General features: G+C 35.3%; 1 protein-coding gene across 1 annotated transcript in view; it reads left to right on the plus strand.

Annotated features, from left to right (window-relative positions):
* Nucleotides 1-19,671: 19,671 nt before the first annotated feature.
* The window catches only part of DCN (decorin), a 46,960-nt gene continuing 39,226 nt past the window's right edge, over nucleotides 19,672-27,405 (plus strand). Inside the window, exons 1-2 of the mRNA XM_012664014.1 lie at nucleotides 19,672-20,002; nucleotides 23,969-24,215. Of these exons, the coding sequence (XP_012519468.1) occupies nucleotides 24,002-24,215 (214 nt within the window). The 5' untranslated portion in view covers nucleotides 19,672-20,002; nucleotides 23,969-24,001. The remainder of the gene's footprint in view (nucleotides 20,003-23,968; nucleotides 24,216-27,405) is intronic.

Raw genomic sequence — 27,405 nt, forward strand, 5'->3', positions numbered from 1 at the left:
GATCCAGGCAGTTTCATCTCCTTTGGTTATTCTATTCTGTATCGGGGGGAATGAAGGAAACATCAGCTCCAAGACATATGGGGGCATATTTGAATTCCATTCTTTTGTTATTCATTTTAAAACATGAATGCCATACTCAAAACCAAATTCATTCTTATTATTTTTACCTGTATTTTCTCTAAGAAGTAAAAATAGCTGTACATATAAATGAGGGGACCAATCGTAATGAACAAATGAACCACCTATTAGACTAAAAATTATTTTGCCCTACATATTGAGAGCTAATTAATCTAATAATTACCTTATATAACTGGTTAAAATCTCTAGTTTACTCGATTCTCTCCCTATTCATAGGACAGTGAGGGGGAATTGATAGTTATTGAAGATTTATTATTTGTGAGATGTTGGCTCATAAAATGATTTAAACCTTATGATAATTGTAGCATGTAGGCAAAGATGATTAACAGTTAAGAATAAAGCCTTTGATGTCAGGCCTGTATTTGAGTCCCTGCTGAAAAATAGAGAGTGAATCCGGCATCTCTACATAGAGGGGTGTTGAATTTTCAGGGGCTCACAAATAGAACTCATCTTGGATATAGAAGATATAGACATGGGTCATCCATGTCAGCTTTATCAGGAATAAAACCTAGATTGGAGGATGTGGCTTAGGAGATGGCCAGATGCATTCGATAATGCCCCCTCTTCTTTATAGCCATTCTAATTCCCACTTCAGGCATTAGAATAGCCCACCCAAGGAATCTTTGAGTTCTGTAGAAGGTAAACCCGTTTACCAGTGATGACACCCCCACATCTCTGGGCTAAAGAGGAAAGATAATAGATTAAATAGAGAGGTACCCCCTGTGCTTATGAACTTAAAATAATTTAACTATATATGATCGAGCAAAATGCCAGGTACATAATGTTTAATGCAATAGTAGTTATCACTACTACAAGGCACAAATGTTCTCATTTTTTATTCAGGAAACTGTGTCTTCAATAGATAATGTGTCCTAGTTTCACAGAACAAGGATTCAAATCTGGGTCAGACTCTGTGGTAGGCAGAAAACTTGCCTCCCCAAAGATGTCCACGCCCTGATCCCTGGAACCTGTGAATATGTTGCATTATATGACAAAGAGGTTAATGGTAGCAATGGAATTAAGATAGTTAATTGCCTGACCTCAAAATATCCACCACATCTTGGAGTATCCAGGTGGGCTCCATGTAATCACAAGGGTCCTTAATTGAGGAAGAGGGAGGCAGAAGAGTCAGTGTCACAGCAATATGCTGTGAGAAAGATTAGATGAGCTATTGCTGGCTTGGAAGATGGAAGAGAGCCATGAGCCACAGAATGAGGGTAGCCTGTAGAAGCTGAAAAGGGCAAGAGCTGGCTTCCACCTTAAACTCGCCAGAAAAGAATGCAGTCCTGCCTACGCCTTCATTTTAGACTAGTGAAACAATTTCAGATTTCTGACCTCCGTGACTGTAAGATAATAAATTTTTGTTGTTGTTTTAAGCCACGAAATATGGGAATTTGTTACAGCAGCAATAGAAAACTAATACAGACTGCAAAGACAAATAATTCTTCCCCAACACCACATTGTCTCCCTGTACCCAAATGGACAAGGATTAAATCAAAGACTGAGATCTAAGGGCTGAGTAAGCATGGGAAGAGGTAGCAGAAATTCCGGCTGTTGTGCAGGAGCGGCAGGTAAGTTGCCACTGGTATGGTTTAAGAAATACAATACACCAGGTTTTGAAGAAAGAAGTATGAAATAGTGAACTCTCTTACCTCAGTGAAATGCCTGCTTTTAGAGAAATCGAATAAAAAGGCAAAGAAAGAGCATTTCTATAACATTTTTTTCCATGAACATATTGTGCTTTGTAGGCAATTTTAAACCACACTGTCATTCTGTGGCTCTGTCAGTAAAAATGGGTTACAAAAGTACAGATTACTCCAAAGCAAAAGAACTCCAAAACAATGCATCATGTCCATTTAACTCTACCTTTTAATCTAACGCTAAACCAAAACATTCTGTGAAAAAAATCCAACATTAAGACTAACTTGTTCTATTTTAGATACTAGTAAAAATGGCTATTAGTAGTTTAGGTTAATGATGGCCTTTGGGACACGAGCTGCCCTACTGAATTGGAGCTGCCTAGGCCTATTCGTTTAGTAGAAATCCAGCCTTTTATTTGGGATCTACCTGGACAGGGAACAAGAGTCAACCAGAGGATATGAAGTGTTGTGGAATTCAGGTGGGACAGCAATAGGAAATTGAAAACAATATTAATCAGCCTTTGTTCTTTTCATGGTAATTTAGGACAACGCATTCTAAGTATTTCCATGCTATATATTTTTCGTTCCTTTTAAAGAACCAGTTTGTGGAAGACGCTATGCTATGCTTTGATCCTTAACTCTGGATCCTCAGAACATATGTTTGCTCACCCACCCTTGACCGCTTTTATCTCTCCTTAGTGTCTGAGGCTAGAATTTAGAAAGAATTCAAGAGTCCCCTAAGGCCACCGCCACTGCTTTCATTTAGCAACGTGGAGTTCTGAGATGGAGACTTAAGGCTCTGAGGCTTCTTTTCTTACCAACATTTCTAAGAGAGACAATTTATAAAACACACCTACAACACACTCTTCTATGAAAGCCAAATTCCCTGAAGTGAGTGCATGTGATCAGTGATAAATATTTTCTTATGTATTTATTCACCAACTTGCTTGCAAAATTTTAAGTAACCATCCAGGAAAAACACATGCAGTGTAAATAAAGGGGGTATTAGTAAATAGAAGATGTTGTTTTCACAAAATTGCCACTGTTTCTGAAGAACTGAAATTTTAATGTGGCCTCCTGGCTCCAGGAAAACCTCACTCAGACTAGGCACATGGGTGAGGATTTCAGTCTTTTAACATAAGTTTTATGTTTTAAAATCCTTAACTTGTAGATTTCCTTCAATGTAAATGAAGTGTGTTCATCCAGGTGAAGGACCTTTTCTCTTAAAAGGGTTGCTAACTCTAAGGAGAACGATCCTTCTTACCTTTTATTGCCCAGTATCAAAATGTGCCCCTGTAGTACCGTTTTGAAAGCTTTTACAGATTTTTAAAAAACTAATTCAAATGAAAAAATGTTGAGAGCCATTTGCCTCAGAACAGGATTTTATTTTATTTTAATCATTAAGTAACACCCTCAATTTTATCTAGGCTTACCTGAACATTTCAGCTTTTTAAAAATTTTTTTTGGTGGAGCCATATTACTCTTATGAGGAGTAGAAAGTATCACTTTCGACATTGACAAAAGACGTTGTGAAGGGAGATTTGGTGAGAAATTAAAAGGTGTTCATTTTAGGCAGATGAATTAAAGGGGAAAAAAACACCTTTGGGGCAGATAAAGACAGATTAAAGGCTGGATTTAAGCCTTCTCTCCCATCCATGTGTATTCACTATGAGCTAGCACCTAAACTGCCCAAAGGCACCTAGCAACCTTGTGTAAATAAACCCCTGGTGACTATTTTCCTTGCTTTCACTTCCTAAAGGACTTTTAAAAGTACTTGCTTTGTCCTTTTGTCATGTAAACAGCGGTCATTACACGCTAATTAGGCTATAGCCCATCCAAAGGCATGGGTAAATGTAAAGTGGTTATGCAAATAAGAACAGAAACACCACAGGAATTACTTAGAGATAAGTGTTAGTAACCTTGATAAACCATAAGAGCCTACTACAAATGCTATGGAATAACACCAATAATCCATGACTCCTGCGGAGCACTTTACCACTTGTAAAACCTTTCCCTTGTGAGTCATTATTTCACTAGATCTTCATCATAATTGTGGGAAAAAGTTGTTTTCTCATTTTTCAGATGCATACTCTAAACCACAAAGTATGTGCACTTGTAATACACTACGCTGAGGATATAATAACGATTGTAATATAGAGTACTAGGCAAAGGTAAATTCAGACGTTGCAAACACGTGGACTGCAGAGTGTATGTTCCTATTGTGTTTTGTTTAGACTTTAGATTATATCACAAGAAATTTAGGCAAATATTTAAAGTTGATAAATTTCACATAGAATACATAGTTTCATATTTGATATTCTAAAATGGCACCAGACTGAAGTAAGTAGTAGCGACCCACTTAGAAAAGGTGTGTCCCTTTCAAATGGCCACGTCTCAGCAACTAACTCAGCATAGGCAAATACATTTGCATTAGCAGGCTTCAAGCAAGAAGAGGATCCCCTTCTCTCTCCATTGCTAGAAGTTAACATTTTCTTTGATTCACCCAATATTTGTATGTGTGCTGAGTGTCTGCTATGTACATTTTTTTCTTTTTTTATTTATTTATTTCAGAATATTATTGGGGTACAAACATTTGGGTTACATGCTATGACTTTGCCACACCCAAACCATGATTTGGGGTGTACCTTTTCCCCCCTACAACGCTCACCGCGTCCATTAGGTGTGACTTTACCCACCCCTAACCCCCTAATCCCTGCAGAATATTACTACCCTGTGCGCACCACAGAATATACATTATTTTGAACCTGGGATACAGCAATGGAAAAGACAAAGTTCCTGCCCTTGTGGAGATTACATTCTAGTGTGTGGAGATTTTGATAGGGATCGATAAATTCCTCTATTATATGTCACTGTAAAGACCACAATTATTCAATTATTTTGAAACGCATTCATTCATTTAATATACTGTAATGTTTGGGACTCTACTGTTGACTTATATTTCAGGCACTGTGGCAAGCACAATCTACATCTTATGTAAAAGTAAAAGCCCCAAAATAACTTTCTAAGATAGGGGTGATTATTTTCTTTATTTTAAGCGTGATTTTACAAACCAAGTCTCATGGAGGAAAATTTGCTTGTGGTTTCTCAGCTATCAAGTAGTGAAGTTATGATTTATGTACATGTCTGATTAACACTAAAGATCATCTTTCTTATAGTAATGTATCATATGCTTCTTAAAGCAATTAGCACTTGCTTCAACATTTTGCCTGGAAGCCATCTTCCCAAATCCACAAGTTCATTGGATCCAGTTACTATCTTCTAATTTACAATAGTAAATTTTTACTATGAGTGGGTAACATGGCTTGCCATTTTTCCAGCCTCCTGCACTATTTTCCTTTCCATGTCTGAGCCTTTTAAAAAAACGGTTTTCTTTTCTTCCACTATTGGGTCCTAATATTTCAGATTTTTGTAACAGCAATAGCAAACTTCCAAGTGCTGCCCCCCCAGATAAAGAGTTCACCTAGAGCATTTCTGTTTATCATAGAAACTTACTCCTATTAGCCACGTGAAACCAAGGGACATATATTCACAGTGGTGAAAAGAGAGTAAGGAAAGAGATATGAGATGAGATTGTATAATCTTGAGTGATTAAAGAACATTACCCTCATGGAAAATGTGAACCATGTCATGTAGAATATGTAGATGTCAACATATTCTGCTTTAGACGCGTGAATGTGAGAATAATTTGGCCTTAAAGAAATTAATTTCTAAAACAGTAAACTTAAGTGTCTGGCAGAGCTAATTCATGGCTATTGCGATTTCTTTTGTCCATAGATGGAAATTATCATAAAACAAATGAATTACGTTATGCAAGCTAATATTTTTCTTAAGAATAAAAATAACTTCTGAATTCTAATCTTCATCCACACTATAAATCAAAAAATTCTGTGTTAGTATGTCAAACAAAAAACAGCTTGAGTAATATTTACAGTTATCTTTAGTGTATAATTTAATGCAAGAGAAAACATGCAGTAACGCATTCCTCCAAATACATAAATTGTGTGTCTTTATGATTCATAGCCCTATATTCCATGAAAAGATTATGAGAAAATGAATTTATTATAAAGAACAACCAGGTTTAGTCAATAATGATTTATAAAAAGCAATGAGGGAGAAAAAGGCAATCAATTGGTAAGAAATTTGAAAATCTTAGATTAACAATTTCAATTGTTTAAAACAGTATTATCAAATCACCGAACCGATGTATTCTTTTTTTTTATTTTTTTATTTCAGCATATTATGGGGGTAAAGTGTTTAGGTTATGTATGTTGCCTTTGCCCCACCTGAGTCAGAGCTTCAAGTGTGTCCATCCCCCAGACAGTGCACACTACACTCATTAGGAGTACATATACCCATCCCCTTCTCCCCCTCCCACCTGCCCGACGTCTGATGAATGTTACTACTATATGTGCACTTAAGTGTTGGTCAGTTAAGTCAGTTAATACCAATTTAATGGTGAGTACATGTGGTGCTTGCTTTTCCATTCTTGTGATACTTCATTTAGTAGAATGGGTTCCAGCTCCATCCAGGATAATACAAGAGGTGCTAGATCACCATTGTTTTTTTGTGGCTGAGTAGAACTCCACGATGTACATATAGCACATTTTATTAATCCACTTATGTATGCATGGACACTTGTGGACCCATCTATTTTTATATTCTTTTCACAAAAAACTTGTAAAAGTTTAAAAAATAGGACTTCTTTCTACATGTGCAAAGACAAATTCCCTCTCCCCTATGTTTCTACATATGATAATCAAGGCCTACCATGAAAGCAAAGTGTAGTAGAACCACTTGACACTACATTTGACATTCAGTTTCTCAAAATTTCAACTTTAACACTATCTTCAAATAATCTCATATATATAGTCACAGGGATGCACTGACACAACTTAAAGGGAACTATGATTATGCCTCTGTAAAGACAACTAATTTCAAATCCTATTTATATATATTAATGTTTAAAATGTTAGCCTACAAAATGAAAGAGATTTTTGTCTCTATCAAACTTTTAGACAATCTAATAATATGGTTTTATTTAATGGAGTTTTTTTTCAGAATAGATATTTATAAGATTAAGTAGCCAATTTTTAAATTGATTACTATCAATAAATGGCATCAGGAAAACTGGATATCCACAGGCAAAAGAATGAAATCAGTCCCATATCTTATACCATACAATCAACTCAAAATTGATTAAATACTTTAATGTAAGACCTGAAACTGTAAAGTTTCTGGGAGAAAACATAAGGAAACATCTTCATTGCATTGGTGTGGACAATTATTTCTGGGATATGACACCAAAAGCACCCGCAAACAAGTCAAACATAGACAAATAGGATTACATAAAACCAAAAAGCTTCTTCACAGCAAAGAAAATAATTAACAGAGTAGAAAGACAACCTATGAACAGAGAGAAAATATTTGCAAACCACATATGTGATATAGGGTTAATATTGAAAATATGTAAGGAACTCAATAGAAAAAAACCAAATGACCTGATTTAAAAATGAGCAAAGGACTTGAATAGACTTTTCTCCAAAGAAGACTTACAAATGGCCAACAGAAATAGGAAAAGATGCTTAACATCACTGATCACCAAGGAAATGCAAATCAAAACAACAATGACAGCTGGGCTCGGCTCACGCCTATAATCCTAGCACTCTGGGAGGCAGAGGCGGGTGGATTGTTTGAGCTCAGGAGTTCGAAACCAGCCTGAGCAAGAGCGAGACCCCGTCTTTACTAAAAATAGAAAGAAATTAATCAGACAACTAAAAACATATAGAAAAAATTAGCCGGGCATGGTGGCGCATGCCTGTAGTCCCAGCTACTCAGGAGGCTGAGGTAGAAGGATTGCTTGAGCCCAGGAGTGTGAGGTTGCTGTGAGCTGGGCTGACGCCACGGCACTCACTCTAGCCAGGGCAAAAGAGTAAGACTCTGTCTCAAAAAAAAAAAAAAAAAAAAAAACCTCAACGAGATCTTTGTAGAGAGGTGAAGATCTCTAAAAAGAGAACTACAAAACACCGAAAAAAGAAATTGCAGAGGTTACAAACAAATGGAAAAACATATCATGCTCACGGATCAGTAGAATCAATATTGTTAAAAAACCTGTACTACCCAAGTAATTTACAGATTCAATGCAATCTCCATAAAAATACCAATGTCTTATTTCACAGACCTAGAAAAAATAATCCTACACTTCATTTGGAACCAGAAAAGAGATCAAATAGCCAAAGCAATCTTAACCAAAAGAAACAAAACTGGAGGCATCAAATTACAAGACTTCAAACTATACTACAAGGATATAGTATAACCAAAACAGCATGGTATTGGCACAAAAATATAGACCAATGGAACAGAACAGAAAACTCAGATATAAAACCATGCACATGCAGCCAACTGATCTTTGACAAAGCAGACAAAAACATACACTGGGGAAAAGAATTCCTATTCAATAAATGGCTCTGGGAAAATTGGATAGCCACAGGCAGAAGAATGAAACAGGATCAATATCTCTCACCACTAACAAAAATTAATTCAAGATGGATAAAGGACTTAAATGTAAGGCATGAAACCATAAGAATTCTACAAGAAGAAAATGTTAGAAAAACTCTTCTAGATATTGGCCTAGGCAAAGAATTTATAACTAAGACCCCGGTGGCAATTATAGCAACAACAAAAATAAATAAATGGTACTTGATTAAATTAAAAAGCTTCTGCACAGCCAAGGAAATAATAAACAGAGCAAATAACCTACAGAAATGGAGAAAATAGTCACAAGCTATACATCCAGTAAAGGGCTAATGACCAGAATCTACAAAAAACTCAAGCAAATCAGCAAGCCAGATCAAACCCCATTAAAAAGTGAGCAAAAGACATGAGCAGAAGATTTTCAAAAGAAGATAGACAAATGGCTAATAAACATATGAAAAAATGCTCAACATCACTAATCATCAGGGAAACACAAATTAAAACCACAATGAGATATCGCATTACCCCTGTTAGAATGACTTTTATTAAAAAGTCCAAAAATAACAGATGCTGGCATGGATGCAGAGAGAAAGGAACATTTCTACACTGTTGGTGGGACTGCAAACTAGTGCAACCTCTATGGAAAACAGTATGGAGATACATCTCAAAGAACTAAAAGCAGACCTACCATTTGATCCAGCAATCCCACTACTGGGTATTTACCCAAAGTAAAATAAGTCATTTTATCAAAAAGACACCTGCACTCAGATGTTTATTTCAGCACAATTCACAATTGCAAAGATGTGGAATCAACCTAGTGTCCATTGACTAATGAGTGGATCAACAAAATGTGATGTATGTATACCATGGAATACTACTCAGCCATGAAGAATGATGACATAATGTCTTTTGCAACAATTTGGATGGAACTGGGGACCATTTTCCTAAGTAAAATATTTAAGAATGTAAAAACAAACACCACATATACTCACTATTAAATTGGAGCTAACTGACAAGCACATATGTGCATGGAGGGAAGTAAAACTCAACATGAATCAAACAGGAGGGACAGGGGAGGAAGAGGTGGATGAAAACCTTCCTAACAGGTAAAATGAACACTGTCTGGATGAGAGGCACACTTATAACCATGACTCAAGTATTTTAAAATTAATCCATGTAACCAAAAATATTTGTACCCCCATAATACTTTGAAACTTAAAAAAATGAGGTATCATTTTACACATTTAGGAGCTTACTCTCCATAAAACAAAAAATAACAAATATTGGCAAAGATGTGAAGCAATTGGAACCCTTATATACTATTGGTGGGAATTTAACATGATGCAGTCACTATGGGAAATAGTACATAGGTTCCTAAAAAATTAAAATAGAAATAGCATATGACCCCCAAATCCCACTTTTGAGTATTATCCAAAAGAAGTGAAATCAGGATCTTGAGATATTTGCCCTCCCATGTTCACTGCAGCATTATTCACAATAGCCAAGATGTAGAAATAATCTAAATATTCATTAACGAATGGATGACGAGAATGTAATATATATATATACATATATGCAAAAAATATTAATCAGCTTTTAAAAAAGAAGGGAATTATGTCATATGCAACAATATGGATAAAACTTGAGGATATTATGTAACGTGGAACAGGTCAGTCACAGGAGAACAACTATTGTATGATTCCACTTATATGAAGTGTCTAAGTAGTCAAATTCTTAGAAACAGAAAGTGGAATGCTGGTTTCCAGGAACTGGAGGGAGGCAGAAATGGGGAGCTGCTAGACAAGAGATATAAGTTTCAGTTATGCAAGATGATTAATTTATAGAGTTCTGCTGTACAAAATTGTGCCTATAGTTAACAATACTGCACTATACACATAAAAATTTTTTGAGAGGTTTGATCTCATGTTAAGTGTCCTTATCACCATAGACCTATACAGATATAAATATAAAAATGCCTTAGATTCATATGGAGTAGCTACAACGCACACATAGGACATAGATTAGTGTAGCCTTTGGTTTGTTGTTACAGGAAATCCTCTGTAACATTAAAGATAGTGGTTTGAATGACTTTAGAAGCTTGGAAAACTAGGAATATGTTTTTGATATAATCTCAAGAAACTAAAGAGGGAATCAGATGGGAAGCTTCCAAACGTCTATGTGCCTGACACCGTTTAGGAGTTAATCCTTAACAATGTTAAGTTAAATATAACGTCTTTGAATATTTTTAAGAGCACTGGGCTAGGGATTATTAAATATTTTCCAAAAATAAAATCTATATCACTGATGGTAGGTAAAATGATTTTAAGTGCTACATGGATAGTTTTGTTATAATAATCATGTATTTATATAATATATAGCAAAATATAATTACCATACGATGATATGATTTTGCAGACTTTAACATTATTTAGAATAATATTCATTAAGTAAGTCACAGAGAAAGTGATCAAAGTTATGAAGTTGGTAATTGACTGAATTTTGAGGATTATTGAGTTATGGGGAAAAATGGTGGTGATGGAAAACATGTAGCTTGGAAAAAAGCCTTGAGATATGAAAATGGAAGTGGAGAGGAGTTACAGACAGATGGGTTTTGCAATTCAGTGTGTGCAGCCCTGGGAGTCATTTGTAGGACTTTGAGGAGAACACTTAGGGATGGTGAAGTCTCATCTTTGCAACATGGCAGGGAGAGCAGGAAGGACTGAGGTTTCCAAAATTGCCACTCTCAAGGAATATTCAATTTAGGTGAAACTTGGACTTGATTCTGTGCCAATCTAAGAGGTTTTTGCCAGTGAATACAAATTCATTTAGGTGTTTAAGGGGATGTCATGGAAAAATTGAATGTATGTGCCTTGGGGTTTGCAGAATCTTAGGTCCTATAGGGATAATATTCAATGACTATTAACCTACATTCACCATATGCCATACCTGTTTTAGGCATGGGAGAGACAACAGTGAATGAAAGTGACAATATGTCTGCTTTTATGGAGCTTGTATTCTAGCAGCCACATCTAAGATGGCTTAGCATGAATTAAGATCATGGTAAACTAAATTATGGTTTTTAAACCCAAGGCAACTTTTGTCTGGTACTGATTTTTTTCTAAAATTTTTCACAAATATCTAAATGAATTCTATTGTTCAGAATTTAGAATTAAACACTTAAGTGGTTTGTTTTTTAATTTCAGCATACTCAATATTTTAATAGAAATTTAAAAAACACTTTACAGAAATAGACATTATTCTTTCAGAAAGATATTAATCAGTCTTAAGTACTTTCACAAAAATAGCGAGTTTTTGTAGGAAATCTTTCTAATAAGACCAAGATTAAAGCTTTTAGTTGACTATTCTGAATTAGTTTAACTGTATTTTATAGTCACAAAATATATCTTTCTCCCTGTTTTACAGAATTACTGAGACAAGACAGATAACATTAGTGAAGCTCTGTTACCAGTACTGATTAGAGAACTTAAAATATGTGCCTGCTAATAAAGAGTCAGGACCATTCTTCTGCATACATTAGCTGGTCTTCAAATTATATCCTCAAAGGATATTTTGTAAATAAATATTAGGTGATTAAAAATTCCTTGATGAATTATTTTCTACAGAAATTCCATACATATTCATTGTTACATTTCTATTTGATATTGATTTTAAAAAAGAAGGTTGAGCCTTTCCAAATTACAGTATCGATGTAATCCTAGCAAGGCTCCAGGCCCATCTATTAGGGTTTATTGACTGCAGCCAGGACTGCCTTCCTAGAAGTGTCTTCCTTGAAACATCTTAGTGCTGGCTCCTTCATTTCCTCTGATAGTTTCTTCCAATTTCATTCTCTCTCCTTTAAATTTGAAGAGAAAACCTAGCAAAAACAAACAAAAAAGATAAAGAAAGCTTACCTTTTTCTTAAGTTGAAAACTTGTACAATTCTACTTATATCAGGTACCTTAGAATAAACAAATTTATGGAGAAAGAAAGTAGAATAGAGGTTATGAGAGACAGAAAGAAGGAAATCTGGAGTTATTATTTACTTGCTACAGCATTTTATTTGGGATGATATGGAAGTTCTGGAAATAGTGATGATGGTTGCATGACATTGCAGATATACTTCATGCCACTAACATGAACACTTAAAATGTAAAATGGTAAAATTTTTGTTACGTATATCTTTACCGCAATAAAAACATACCAAAATAAAAAAGAAAAAAGAAATCACCAGATTTTCAATGGCACCATTAAATATTTGTTAATGTAATGTTGATATCACCACGTTTTAATTGTCAGCTGGAAATAATCAAGATTTGCAACTCTGTGGAATTAAAACGAACAACAAAAAACCACTTCACAGAATTTCCTGTGATCTCTCAGTAGCTTTTACTCTCTACAGACAGGAACATAATGTTCTTGTCATTCAGAGGGTTAACAAATCACCTATTTAGAGAGTGTTTTGATAGCAGAAACTTCTACAGTTCTTGGCCTATGGGGAGAATTAAGTACTCTGTTTCTAGTTGGATTTCGTATTGTCTTAGACCATGAGTAATGTTAGGGAAGTTATTGAAACTGGCCTCCAGGAATGAAGATGTTTCATGAGAAGCCAACCTTTTGATGAAAAAAGCTCCATAGTAATTTAAACCTGTAACGCTAAATGTGATCATGCCCCAATTTTCTTTTGTTATCCCCACAGGCTCATAATTATAAAGTAAGCTTCCATATCAGTGATTTAATGCTTTTATAAATGATAATCTCAGACATTATTCTATAAAGAATGGGCACATAAATTATTTCTAAGCAGTAATATTTCCTCAGGTAGTTGAAGTGGATTTATTCAAGACACAGGATTGTTTCCAAAAATAAAAACACTCATGTGATTCAAATGGAAAGCATGTTTCACTTTGTTGTCATGTTAATGTATATCTGCATCAAAAATTCATCTCATGAATTATTAAAGAAATAACTTCAAAAAGACAAATTAAAAGGGATGAATTATTGCTGTTGAAGGGATATCTTGAATCAAATGAAATAGTTCTGAAGGGGCGAAACTATCTCAGAAAAAGTTCTTAAATTAATCATTATTTTATGGTACCAACATTAGAATAAAACTTTTCATTCATTTGCCTACTTAAATTCTGGAGGGCTGTACTCTGAGGTGGAACGTTTACTTTTCCTAGGATACAGGGTAAATTGAAAGGAGAATATTTACACACCAAGTAGGTACCCTGCAGTAAATACACATTGCATAGACATGACCTGCATTTGAATGCTCCAAACTAAACAGGACATAACTTTCAGGCTGGAGTATGAATTAAAATCAAGCAAAAGAAGAAAGCAATCTCTTAAAATCCTCCATCCATTCTGAAATTTTCATTACCTGACATAAATTTACAAAACTTGTCCTATATGACAGGGCTGTTCTAAACCTTTACACATACTGATTCACTTATCCTCATGTGAAGTAAATACTATCATTAATGGAGAGAATGCCTAAGGTCACACATATAGTCAGTGACACAGCTGAGAATCAAATCCAACCTATCTGATCCCAGGGTCTACGTACTCAACTAGTACACCACGCCATCTCCCTCAAAAATTAGTAAAGAGAAAAGATTTTTGCCGCAGGAAATCACAAATACAGGGTCTTTCTTTGTTTTCTATAATTTAGGAATAACACATTATTCTATTCTATCTTATCCTGTGCTTGGCCTCAACTTTCATCTTCATGTAGGACAGTTGTCTTTGTTTGAAAAGGAAATATACCATTGCCAAAGGAGTCTACTTTGGCAGGTTTATGGTGGTAGGCCTTGTTCCCAGCAGCATTACTCAACTAATTTGCAAACAGGCAGGAGCTGGACCAGGGAGGCGGGGTGGGTCTTCCAAGTAATGTCTGGATTTTATCTTTCTCTTTTGTAGTTTCCACTCAATTCCAAAGCACCCAACTCCAAAGCTGGCCTCATCTGTAAAATTTCAACGTTGTTGTCATCATTCAGTGCAAAAAGCCTTAATTCAACACAAAGTCCTATCCCCCATGTGAGATTTCAGCCAATCAGGGGAAAATTCTGTGTGAATCCTTCCTTCCTTCTTCCATTCTATAATTCAGATTGTATGATTTCTCCAACATTGCTCAGACTAGAGTTACTATAAAGACTACACATTATTTTAGTACCCTCAAAGTTGAACTGACATAGAATGGTTAATTTCTTGTGATGTTTGCATACATCAAGAGCTTCAGTTAACCTAATCATTTTTGTTTGTTGTTCTTTTCCATTGAAAAAATCATTCTCCTTGGAGATAAAGAAAAAAATGTAAGCAAAGCATTCAACTCTCCCTGCCATCACGTACATGACAGAAGCAGTTGATTAGAGTGGTTCAGAGAACAGTGTCTGGAGTACATGGCTTTATCATTCATTAGCTCTGTGCCTTTAAAATTGATTATAAAAATTTATTATGATAGTGCCTAACTCACAGGTTTATCATGAGCCTTAACTGAGATGATACTTTTTTTTTTTTTTTTTGAGACAGAGTCTCACTGTGTTGCCCAGGCTAGAGTGAGTGCCGTGGCATCAGCCTAGCTCACAGCAACCTCACACTCTTGGGCTCAAGGGATCCTCCTGCCTCAGCCTCCCGAGTAGCTGGGACTACAGGCACGCGCCACCATGCCCGGCTAATTTTTTCTATATATAGTTGTTTGGCTAATTTCTTTCTTTCTATAGTAGAGACGGGGTCTCGCTCTTGCTCAGGCTGGTTTCGAACTCCTGAGCTCAAACAATCCGCCCGCCTCGGCCTCCCAGAGAGCTAAGATTACAGGCGTGAGCCACCGCGCCCATACCATAGTGCCTGGTACAGAATGTGGGCTCCAAATATTTAATTTATCACAGCTTTCTAAGCAACGGCTCTATTTCTGCATGCTCATCACCTCCTTTCCAAGGTGTTAATACACTGAGACTAAAGGAAGAAACTCCTAACTAGTTTCCTTGACTCTAGTCTTACCACCCTCCATAGACTTGCTAGTTTTTATTTGCTAAAATAAAACTTTTATCATGTTATTTCCTCATTCAGTTACCTCTGATAACATCCAGTTTCAAGCACAGTAATTGGCACATATTAATCACCAAAAGGACATATGCTGAAAAAATGAATGAATAAATGGATAAGTGCCCCGTGGGAGACCTTCAAGTCCTTCCACAGTTAGACTCTACCTTCATTTATTTCTTTTATCTCTCTTTAGCTATTTGCATAAACATGGAACATTCATTTATTGTGTGGCTTTGACACATCAGGCACCATGGCAGCTGTTGAATATTCAAGGATGATAAAGGAGCTCAGGAGTTCTTTGAAAAAAAGCATCCACTTAAGCCACATTGATTTATTTATTGTCTCCTGCTTTCCCATTGCCAAAAGTTTTGTTAATGCCATTTTGCCAGCCTATAAAGCTATTTCTCTCCTTTCACTCCATGCACATTCTTTTTATCCCCCAGGATTCAGCTCAAATTGTACCTTGTTCTCCATAAACACTTACCTAACCACTCAAGTGTAAAGTGATCTCTCCCTCATCCCTCCTCTGACTTGCTCAGACAATTATTTAATATTTTTAATTACATCATACTTTACTCTGGCTAGGAATTATGCATTGTAAGTTTTCTGGTATGCTAATACTAACACATTAGTTTATGAATGTATTGTATATCCCTTGAAGTCATGCCCTTCACATTGTACTTTGTGTTTCTTGGTATCTTCCACAGGGCCTGGTATTAACACTTTCTCCCATAGTAGTTCTTTAGCCAGTGTGTGCTGATTTATGGACTAATAGGATACTGGAAATTTCCTTGTATTTAACAGAGAGGTGTGGGCCTTGCACAGGCTAATAGATATTCAATAGACGTTGGTCTACTGTCCAAGTACAAACTGATTGATTAGTATTATGGAAAGAATAATTAATCTCCTGATTACAACTGACAAAAGAGATGCTCCAGAGCATTCAAGAGAAAGAGTCAGAGAATTAAAGAATTAAATACCTCCTTGCAGTGAGAGAGAGGTGCTTATCTCTATACGTTTTCCCTACCTGAATTCATTACTTGTCCTGTCCCTGTCTCTATTCACACTTTTAGTTTATTGCTCAGAGTAGTGATTCTTAACCTGGAGTCTCTGTTTTCTAATAAAGCCCACGAATGGATTTCAGCAGGACTTGGAACCCAATAAAATGTTATGCATAAAGAAACCAAAGCAGTTATTTAACGATACAAAATGGAACCTTAAACTCAAGCTTATCCAACTCCAAAGTCCTTTTTCTTGCAACTATTTCATAGTTTAGTTGATTTCTTGGGGTGTTAGGCAGAAAATCTGTTGGGCTGTAAAAGGGATGCAGTCTGGTTATTGTACTGACGTGTCCAAGGTAAAATTTTTAACAGCAAAAAAGCACAAGAGTAGCAGCAGCAGAAGCAATAACAGACGCTTATGCGTTGTTTGAGATGTGTCAGGCACAGTTCTAAATGCTTTATGTATTAACCTTCTTTAAACCTCACACAAACCATGAAAGAGATAGTACAATGATTAACTACATTTATAGGTTAAAAATTTGAAGAACAGAGAGGCTAAATTGTGCAAAGTACAAGGACACACAACACAGTGGTGAGGGTCGGGTGGGTAGAGGCATGGAAGACAGCCAAAGTAAACATTTTCTATACCAAATTTTGCATCGAGCTATCCTATATTCAAGGCTGTCCTCAATTCCACCCTAGCCTTATTTCTTGGCTAAGGAAGAACTCTGTCTAGAGTGGCAAAGTATAGAGCCAGACAGTTCATGTCAGCTCCTGATCCAACTTTGAAGAGTCAGTCTATGAATAAACCAGTCACATTGGGTTAGTGAAGATAATCATTTGCTTCCAGACCTCTTAGAAAATAAAAGGGTGTCAGAAGGAGACCTTTCTAAGCTCTGGCATTCTTCACATCCTTAATGTGCAGGTACAATTTAAAACTTTTGTATGTGATGTTGATGAGAAAGAGTGACTGGCCCTGAAATGAACTTTGACAACATTCAGAACACAGTTACCCTGTTAGCTAGTGGGTTGTCAGTAGAAATCACAGTTTAAGTGGTTTTAACGGCAGATGTGGTATGTGCTCTGAATCGGAATATTTCAAATATCTATTTGACAGCCAGAGTTTCAGGGAATCCTACCCCCAAACATTCCAAGCCAGGATGAGTTTAAGCAATCTTTGCACAAGTGCTGTTTCTAGCCATAAAATTGTTCTACTTTATGTTAGACTGCAGGAGACCTGGATTATGGTGACAGTGCCGTGACCTCTTTGTGACTTAACTGCATCATATGACTTTGTTGTGACTTAGTTTCTTCTATCTAAAAATAGGTGTGACAAAATATGTAATTTAACGTGTGATTAAAGATCCGGATTTTATATAACGCAATGTTTGGTGAAGTGCTTGGGCTTTCGGAGATGAGGTTCTTATTAAAATTTTAAAAAATAGTGAATTTGTCCCTACACGAATATAAATAAAATTTAAAAGGAATTTTAACTTGGTCACAGTATTTATACTAGTCTGCAAAGACATGTTATCCCCAAATTTCTGTAATTAATTTTCTATATATTAAGGGTTTTCTTTATCTTAAGATGTAGTATAGCTATGAAAACTGGATTAGATTTGAGAAGAACTAGGTATTAATTTCTGCTCTGTTTCTTATCAGCTCTGTGAACTTGAGAAGGTCATTGGGTTTTGATTTTTGCAAAATACATCAGAAAATAATAAAAGCTAATATTTATAGGGAGCTTTTTTAAAATAAAGCCCAGAAACTGAGACTCAGAGAGGTTAAGTAGGTTGCCTAAATTCACACAGCATTCTCTCAGAGGAAAGACCCAAAGATCTGAACCTAAAATGGTCTACTTTTATAAAAGTAAAATGATCTACATACCAGGGTATTATGTCTTCTTCTTCTCCTCCTCCTTTTTCTACTTTTTCTTTAATACTCCCTACCTGTCTTGTCTCTCTCTCTCTCCCCATCTCTGAAAAATTATTGCCATTAATTGTCACATACACTTTAGTAGGGTTGGGTTTTGATAAAGAGTAAGTCAGAGATGGGCAAACATTAATCATGCTTTGGTCCATAGCCAATGATTTGAATGTCTTTAGTAATTTATCAAGTGCTTCCTGAGAATTTACTATATATCATAAACTATTCTGGGCGCAAGGACTCTACAAATATGAACAGAACATGTTTACTCCCCAGAAGTAAGTCATGCAAATAAATAATTATAATATGAGGAAGAAGTTATTATATGTCATCAAAAAGAGATAAATGCCTTGCAAGGAGAGTTAAGAGGAGAAAATTAATTAATTCCAGGTAAAGGGATCCTGGACTTTTTACCAATATCCCAGGAACATTGCTTGCCTTTTTCTAAACCATCAGAATAAACTAGGTATGTGGTCATTAAATGTCAAGGAGAGGGTAAGTGGGATAAAGAGTTAACCTGGGAGGCTGAACTTGGGAAATAAAGCAAACTATAATGTGGTAATATCCCTCCCCCTCAAGAACACCACCCAAGGTACCCACTCAAGTGTTTAGAGGAGGAAAGGAAGGAAGGAGGAGGATGGGAAGGGGATCCTCTCATGTTTCACAGATGTTGATTTCAAGTTTCCACCTGGTAACAGCCTAGGGGCCAGAGCATAAAGATACAAGTCAAAACATAGAGACTGACACAGAGACAACTAACAGCATCCAGCAAGGGAATTACAAAACGCAAAAACCCTTTCCAGTGGCTAAACAAACATGTTTTCTTGTATTTGCACTTTCTTTTTTCCATTTAACGAAATTTGGAAAGAGCTGTAGAATCTATTACTTTTTCAAAGCTCTGGATTCCATAAAATTATAGTCTGTGAATATCAAATTGTTTATATACAGACTAAACAATATTGTGACCAACTTCCAGTTTCTATGTGTTTTATTAAAAAACTGATGGATAACAAGAAATATTTTAAACCATAAGTAACGAAAGTAACAAATGACTTACTTTTCATATAAAAGCATGGCTTTCTTCCAGGACACTATAGAAAAACTCCATAGCATCGTGCTTGAATTTGCACAAACATTCCAAGGCAAGTAAGAATCCGAATGAGTATTTAAAAATAAGGCTATTTATTTATTTTTGTAGACCACATATAAAACAACTACAAAATTAATTTCATTTTTTCTGGAGATACACACCCAGAAAGCAAGAAAGATTGTCATTTCAGAAGTGTAATAAATGTTACCTATAAACAAGGCTAGAAAGGGTGAATATTGGAATGGTGTTGGGGGTGGGGAGACAAACCCTTTAGTTACAATATTTTAGGGAAATGAATCGGCAATAAGACAAATTTCGACTCAAGTTGCTCCACTGTACTACATAAGCAGTTTAGAATCTTAAGCAGATGCAAAAGGAATAAAGCAAATGGGGAGAAAAAAAGGCCGATAAAGTTTCTGGCTTCAATACAAGAGACATATCATTACCATATGATCTAATGTGGGTGTCAGCCGGATTGTGTTCATTGAGGGAAACCTTATTTTTTAACCGTGCTATGGAGTAGAAGCAGGAGATTTTCAACCTAGTGACAGTCACAGAGCAGCACCTACCCCCTCCTCCTTTCCACACCTGCAAACTCTTTTGCTTGGGCTGAATATTTAGTATAATTACATCTCAGCTTTGAGTGCTCCTGTGGCAAATCCCCGGATTAAAAGGTATGGTTTTCAATAATTGTCCTGAACTCTGCTACAGACTAATAAAACTTTGGTCAAATTGAGAGCAAAAGGAATTATTTGTTGAGAAAAAGAAAAGAAAAAAAAAAATCGTGCTAAACTTTTAGTAACCTTTATGCAACATTTTAAACAAATATTGCTTGAAAACAGAAGTTAAATATTTTGTAAAATGATTGAATGCATTGTTTCAGTTCTTTCTCTTCTGTTCTTGCAAAGATGCTTATTAAAAAAAAAACTGTGACTATCTGTTAATGTTTTTGTATTTTACTAATGCAATGTTTAGCTCTTTAGGAAGTGTTAACAGAAAAGTATTCTAAACTAGCATACTATTTGTAGTTGGACTATATACTTAAGGATTTATTCCCCTCCTGAATTCTTGTATACTTTGAGAACTTTTAAATCCCCAGAGAAGTGAACTCTGGTGATTAACTGTAATGTATATTTTTGCAAACTCAGAAATGAATAGAAATTATGACCAGAGGGGCAAAAATAAACATTGAAAATATTTGTGCTATTAAAGACCTAAGATATTCTCACAACTGTATAATTCCTTAAATGTAAAGTGTCCCTGTCAGTATTTTCAATACACATGAAATTTTATTGTAAGATAACATTCACTATAAAATGAGGGTGTGGGTTAATTTTCCAATTTTAAAACAGGGTAACACGATGACCACTGGTTAAGTGGGCTCCCAGTGATATAAATACCTGTGGCTTTTTTTTTCCCTCTTGCTGTTTTTACCAGAAAAAGAGCCAAATGCCTTCTATAGTAGCCTTTGTATATGGACAAACGCCACTTTTATTGTTCATTTTTTAATTTCTATTATTGTTGAAGCCTTTAATTCATCTAGTGCTAGGAGATTTTAATTTTGCTCTGCATGTATACTTTCATTTATCTCCTGAGAGTTAAATTTTGACTTTGAAAATCAAACCAAAGGCTTAAGTGATATTTTTACACTAATGTTGATCTAAATGACTTAGTTAATTTAATGGATTGAAATAGTTTTGGAAGTCAGAAATTATTATTTTTGATAAAACATTTATAAACTATGGCAACTAGTTTTAGTAAAATAGAGACATTATATTAGCAATTAATATCTTGGAAAGTGTCGTACATTTTGAGAATACTTAAAACAGTTTCAGTAAAATTTAAAAAGCATATCATCTCAATAACAGTCTCTTTGGTTTCTACATGGGTAACTGCTCTTTGCTGTTTATATTTCTTATTTATTAAGGAAGAAGGAAATGATTAAGGAAATTATCTGTATCAACAGCTCATATTAATTGTTTTAAGATTCTGGGTCTTTAAGATGCTAGATCTTTAAGATGCTGGGTCTTTAAGTATCATGACACTAATTTAAAAGAACTTTTTCACGGATGCATTTACATAAAATTTTTGGACGTGCTGATATTCTTTCCTGGGGCATTCAGGGTTAAAATGCACACACACACACACACACACGCACACACACACACACACACACACACACACAAGCAAATGAAAGTGAAATAAAAATAAGTAATTGAAGCTATAAGCTGCCTATTTGTATTCAGCTCCAATCAAAGAGAATATCACGTGGAGAATTTGCACCATTTTAACAAGAGTAAACAAATATAAATGATGATACTATTCCTCTGAGCTAATGCTCAACATTTCCTCTTTTGGGTTGTTAGTGAAACAACCAGACATTTTCTCCTCTGGAGGAAAGATTACAAAGAGACATCTGCATTAACTCTCCTTGCTATTTATTAAATCTGCAATTACTTTGCTTTGTTTTCCTTCTAAAATTGTAAGACATTAAATATGCAAGGCTAGCAAGCTTGTGGTAAACCATAAACATTGCATTTTAATGTGAAACAGATAGAAAACCACTCCCTTAGCTACAATCCAAGTGAACAGGCTGCCAAAAGAATAGAGTCTCCTCTTAAAGGGAAACTCAGTAACTGAGTGGGAGGGGGCTCCTAGAGAAAACTGGATACTGAACTTAAAGTGACAGTGTCAATAATAATCTTTATGGTCCTTTTTAAAAATGAAAATGCACAAGCCTGTATTGTATGTGTGCTACCTTAGATATACTTCAGTAGTAAATACAAACTAAGAACAAGAGCCTGAGAAATTGCAAATTATTTATTTCCTCTCTAGTAAATCTAGGCTTTTGCTTAGATTTCCAGAATATACATTAAGGCATACAAAAATTTCTTTTCTTTCTGTTTTCTGTTTTTGTTTTTTGCTTGTGTTACAATTGGATAATGACTCAAAACAACCCTTTAATGCTACTTATGAACATACGGCTTGAATATGGATTCTTAGAAGTGTACAATACGAGGTAGAGGAAATAAGACTAATGGTAATAGCTATGATATATTTTGAGAATACTTAGAATAGTGTCAATGGAATTTTAAAATATGGTATCTTAAAAATTGGTTGCTCTTTTTCTATACAATCATGTATGCATTTTTTATTCAGATTTATGTAGTTCACTTTAGTCAATTTAACAACATAGATGCATACATCTATAAGTGCTTGTTGAATGAATGGATAAATATTGTATAGATTTGTCAAAGCTGTACTTTTTGTTTGTTTGTTTGTTTGTTTTACAAAATGTCCTGTTGGTAAAACCAGATAACATAAATCAAATAAAAACCAGTTAGGGATTTCTATATGTGTTTACTAGCTTATGGAAAATAATCAGTTGGGGAAACTAGACAATAGATTTATTTCTAAAAGTGAATCTTACTATACAAGTAGACGTTTTCAATTTGATAACTTTCTTATACCAGAAATTTGATATTGAAAAAAAAAGATAATTTTGATTTCTAAAAAATCAGACAGATTGGTTGCTTGGAACAAATTGAATAAATTATATTGTTAATAAAATGATGGTCAATTGAGTCATTTGTGTGCAAAATATTGTGCAAGGCCCGGGTACAGAACAAGGAATAATAGGACACGCCCTGAAGGAGCACATCGTCTAGTGGGGGGGACAGACCAAGCACGCAAAACAAATTGCAATATTATGTGATAAGTTCTTTAAAAGAGGTAAGAGCAACGTGGTTTGGGAGCAGAGAAGAGGAAGGAAGCAACATCCTGCCTGGATGAGCCAGGGAACACAGAAGGGAAGCCTATTATCTCGTTCCATCTTTACAACGCTCTTACGAGGTAGGTAATCTAAATGGCAAGTAGCTTGGAGTGTCCGTGTTGAGGTGAGGACTGGCAGCGGAGGGAAAATGGAGAAAAATGTGGCTAGAACTATCAGTTGGCACCAAATTAAGAATGGTCTTACATACAGCACAGAGGATGTGGCCATCATTGGCAAGCCGTGGAAAGTCAACAAGTGGTTTGCAGTAGAAATTAATAAGATGAAATTTAATTTTAAAAAGATGACTCAGGCAGCAAAGTGGAAGATGGCCTGGAGTAGAGGAAATATTCAAGGCAGAAATGGGTTAGAAGCTCTTGCAATAGTTCAGGGAGTGGTGAGAAGGGCCTGGACCAAGATAAATGTAGTAGCATGGAGAGACGAGATTAGCCTCCTGAGATAAGATGCAAAATTGGAGATCTCTCATGTATAGGCAACATTTTATTTGACCACAGTATGGCATGTGTTAAGTCAGCATTCAAAAGTCCATATGATTTATTATCACGACAATTTTGCAAATGATTTGAATATACAGTATATTATCTCAATTCAGACCCAAACTTCAAATAAGCAGATTTAAATAATTATTCAAATTTCTCTTGGTAAGTAAATAGTTGTGCAAATGTTGCTTAATGTACCTTATCACTGTTGCAAATACATTTTTAATGCTCTGCTTCTTACTAAGAAATTAAATATTATTTTTTGCTCTTTTCTCTGTGTTCACCCAAATGCCCACTGTGGGGCATTATACAAATAATAACATGCAGACTAGGCAATGCTACTTTTCTTAAACCTTTCATTTGTTTCCCAGGTACCCTGGTTGTGAAAATACATGAGATAAATCATGAAGGCCACTATCATCTTCCTCCTGCTTGCACAAGTTTCCTGGGCCGGACCGTTTCAACAGAGAGGCTTATTTGACTTTATGCTAGAAGATGAGGCTTCTGGGATAGGCCCGGAAGAGCACGCTCCTGAACTTCCCGAATTAGAGCCCCTGGGACCAGTGTGTCCCTTCCGCTGCCAATGCCATCTTCGAGTTGTCCAGTGTTCTGATTTGGGTGAGTGGGATGCAGGCTTCCTTCACCTACCTTATTTGTTTAATTCATGCGAATGGCGTCTCTGAGAGTTTAGCATTTTCAGCTTTTAATCTCTGCAATTCCAAATATGAGAGACAGTGCCACCTAATGAGGAGCAAAGGAAGCAGAACAGGAAGAAAGAGAAGTAGCTTTGAAGTTAGGAGACTCTTTCTCTCTTCCTTCCTTCTTTCTTTCTTTCTTTCTTTCTTTCTTTCTTTCTCTCTCTTTCTTTCTTTCTTTTTCTTTTCTTTCAGTCAGGGCTCCAACACTTTGCAATCTTAGACAAATCAATTTTATAAATCTTTCTGAGCTTCATGGCCCTCCTTCTACAAAATAAAATTTTGAACAAAATGATGTCTTTCTTATATTCTATGATTTGCTTTTGTAAAATCTTAGATATTAAGAAAACCTGGACAATCTCTCCACTCTTGACTTAGCACAGATAACAGATTTTAACATTACTAAATCGTAAAGTATGCAGTTATCAAAAGCAAAACAAGTAAAATTTTACAACAAAACCTTATCTTTCAAGTACCAAAATACAGCTTTAATCTCTGGGTCTTAGTTTTGCTTTTACCTTTGGCATTTTGTAATCCAGCTGTTTAGAGTCTTCAGAAAATTTCAAAGGAAAATATTTACAAGTGAGGTATGGTGTAAATATTCAGTATAATCTTGGTGCATATATCTTAAGCCTAACACTTTAAAGACAGTATGATTTATCATCTTTTAAGAAAAATTTGGTCTGGAAATTCCAAGAGCAATATACTTAGAAGATAAGTCTCCAGAAAGTTTGAAGCCCCAGTGGCTGGGCAAGAGGGTAATGAACTTAGTTTACACAACAGCTGATTCACATTCCTCTTTTCTTTTGGTATATTTTCTTATTGAAAAGAAAAAAGAAAAAAATATCCTTATAGTATGATTCTGCCATGGTGTATTTCCTTATGGAAGAAATCCCATAGCATAGTAAGGTATGTCTTTCAGAAGCCCTGTGTTTACTCAGAACATGTTTTCTAGCAGTATTTTGCAGGGAAAAAAAATGCCACCAGCTTCTATGAATGGAATAAACTACATGCAGAAACCCAGAAAAACATAAAACATATTCAATAATAACAACTAAAAAACAAAGAGTGAGATAGCTTCTTCAATGCTGACATTTATTCTATAGCCATTTAAAACCCGAATAAAAGGTGTGTATAAAGACTTTCAAAAGGCTACAGGATAACTCCACTGGCTTAATTTGTTCACTCATCTAGCAAATATACTGAGAGCCTACTATGGGTCAGTTCTGTTCTAGGCCCTCGAGAGGAAGGGATGAGCGAACCCCTGTTCTTGTGAATCTTATATTTTAGTGGTGATGACTATTCCTTTTTTAATGATGTATTCACAATAAGAGAGATTGGATTGCTTCAAATTTTTTAGAAACTTTTATAAGCAGCTAAAAATGATTATTGTCTACATTATTATTTTGCGTAGGAAAATAATGGGGTTGAAAAAAATCAGAACAAAGAAATCATCATTTGATGGATATAGTAGGATGTATTTGGAATAAACTTTTCTGAAATTATTGAAATGGCCAAATTCCCAAGAAAATGTGATGCAAGTTAAATTTCACTTTGCCTCTGAGAACAAGGTTAAAAGGATGTGTTATTACTCCCACTATATAAATTATCAAAAATGAAGGGTTGTTGATTTTAAGGAGGGAAGAGTTGGCTAGTCACTTTACTGATGTTTTATTTTTTTCATAAACATAGTTTCGATTTGTTTCTGTGAAAAATATTTCATAAAGCTTGACCCTGATGAAAGCATTGGGTTAGTTTTCCAATTCTCTATCATGGGAAAGGCACAAGCCTATTGCTCACAAGTAAAAAAAAAAAAAAAATGTAGTCATAGGAAACATCAAGTTCCCTGACTTGGGAGTCTTATGATATAGCTTTGTTGTTGTTATTGTTCTGTTTTTAGATGAGAATGTTTTCTACATATGCTATCTTTTTTCTAAGAGTCCAAAGTGTACGTCATTCCTTTATTACACTTAGGTTTAGGGCTGTTATATACTAAGCAAGTAGCTAAGATTGTAAGAATGATTTGTTTTTAGAAACCATGTTTAACTAAGAGAACTAAGTTCCAATGAGCAGTGGCCTCAGCCAAGGCATTTTTAATCTTTATTGTTTCAAAGATGCATGTTTAAACATATTGTAAAAATTTTAGTCAGATGGTTTCTAAGATGAAAATGCACTGCTTAAAAGGGAGAGAAATCCACTTGCCTTTAAAGAAAACTAATTCCATTCATATCTTCAACTACTGTTTAACTCCTGCTTACTTTATGATCTTGGCAAGCTATTGAGCACCTTGGCACCTTTAGAAAAATCACAGTCATTGAGATTTTATTATATGTGTGGGATACCTGGCTCGTAGTAGCAGCTCATACGTGCTTTGATTATATGATGATTATGTGAAGTAAAGATGAGGCAAGGTAGAAAGAAAGCAAGGAAGGAGAAGTGGGCAAATTCAATCCTTCTAAAGGAAATGTATTTTATTCTTTGTTTTATGTCCTCTAGTGATCTGAGAATGAAGCTTGAATTATTACAATAAAGAAAAAATGCAATGCACTTGAGGATGTTCAATGTTAGTGCTTATCTATGTCAAAGACTAATGTTGTCTTCAGGTCTATCCTGCCAGAGCTTTTAACGAGCAGAAAGCAGCTACAGAGTTGAAAGACAATAGTCCTTTGTCATCTTATTATATGAACAATATTTAATGTAAAACAAACTTCTTTTAACTAAAATTTGTGACTTTTTTTTCATCTAAGAAATAGTTTTGGCAAAGTTAAACAGCATCAAAATTTTTAACAGTAATTTCAAAACTAAGAAGTAAAAACTGTGAAATTAAAATTAAGTAATTACTCCATGGGAAAATGTGAGGCCTTCTGGAGATGCGATGACTGTTTTAGTCCCTAACTCTAATTTATCAGAGCAGTTTTGAAATGGGATTTTCTAGAGCTTGGGGGCTTGAAAAGGTGAATGTGAATTGTCCATTGATGTTGGCCAAATTGTTTTGTTGACTTTATTGCAATTTAGCTTGTAATTTGAACCAGAATTATATGAGACCTATATCTTCTCCTCTTTCTTTCTCTATCCTTCTAAGACATAAAACAATTTACTCTTAATTATAACAT

Source organism: Propithecus coquereli, unplaced genomic scaffold (genome assembly GCF_000956105.1).
Source record: "Propithecus coquereli isolate 6110/MARCELLA unplaced genomic scaffold, Pcoq_1.0 Scaffold85, whole genome shotgun sequence".
NCBI classification, from domain to species: domain Eukaryota; kingdom Metazoa; phylum Chordata; class Mammalia; order Primates; family Indriidae; genus Propithecus; species Propithecus coquereli.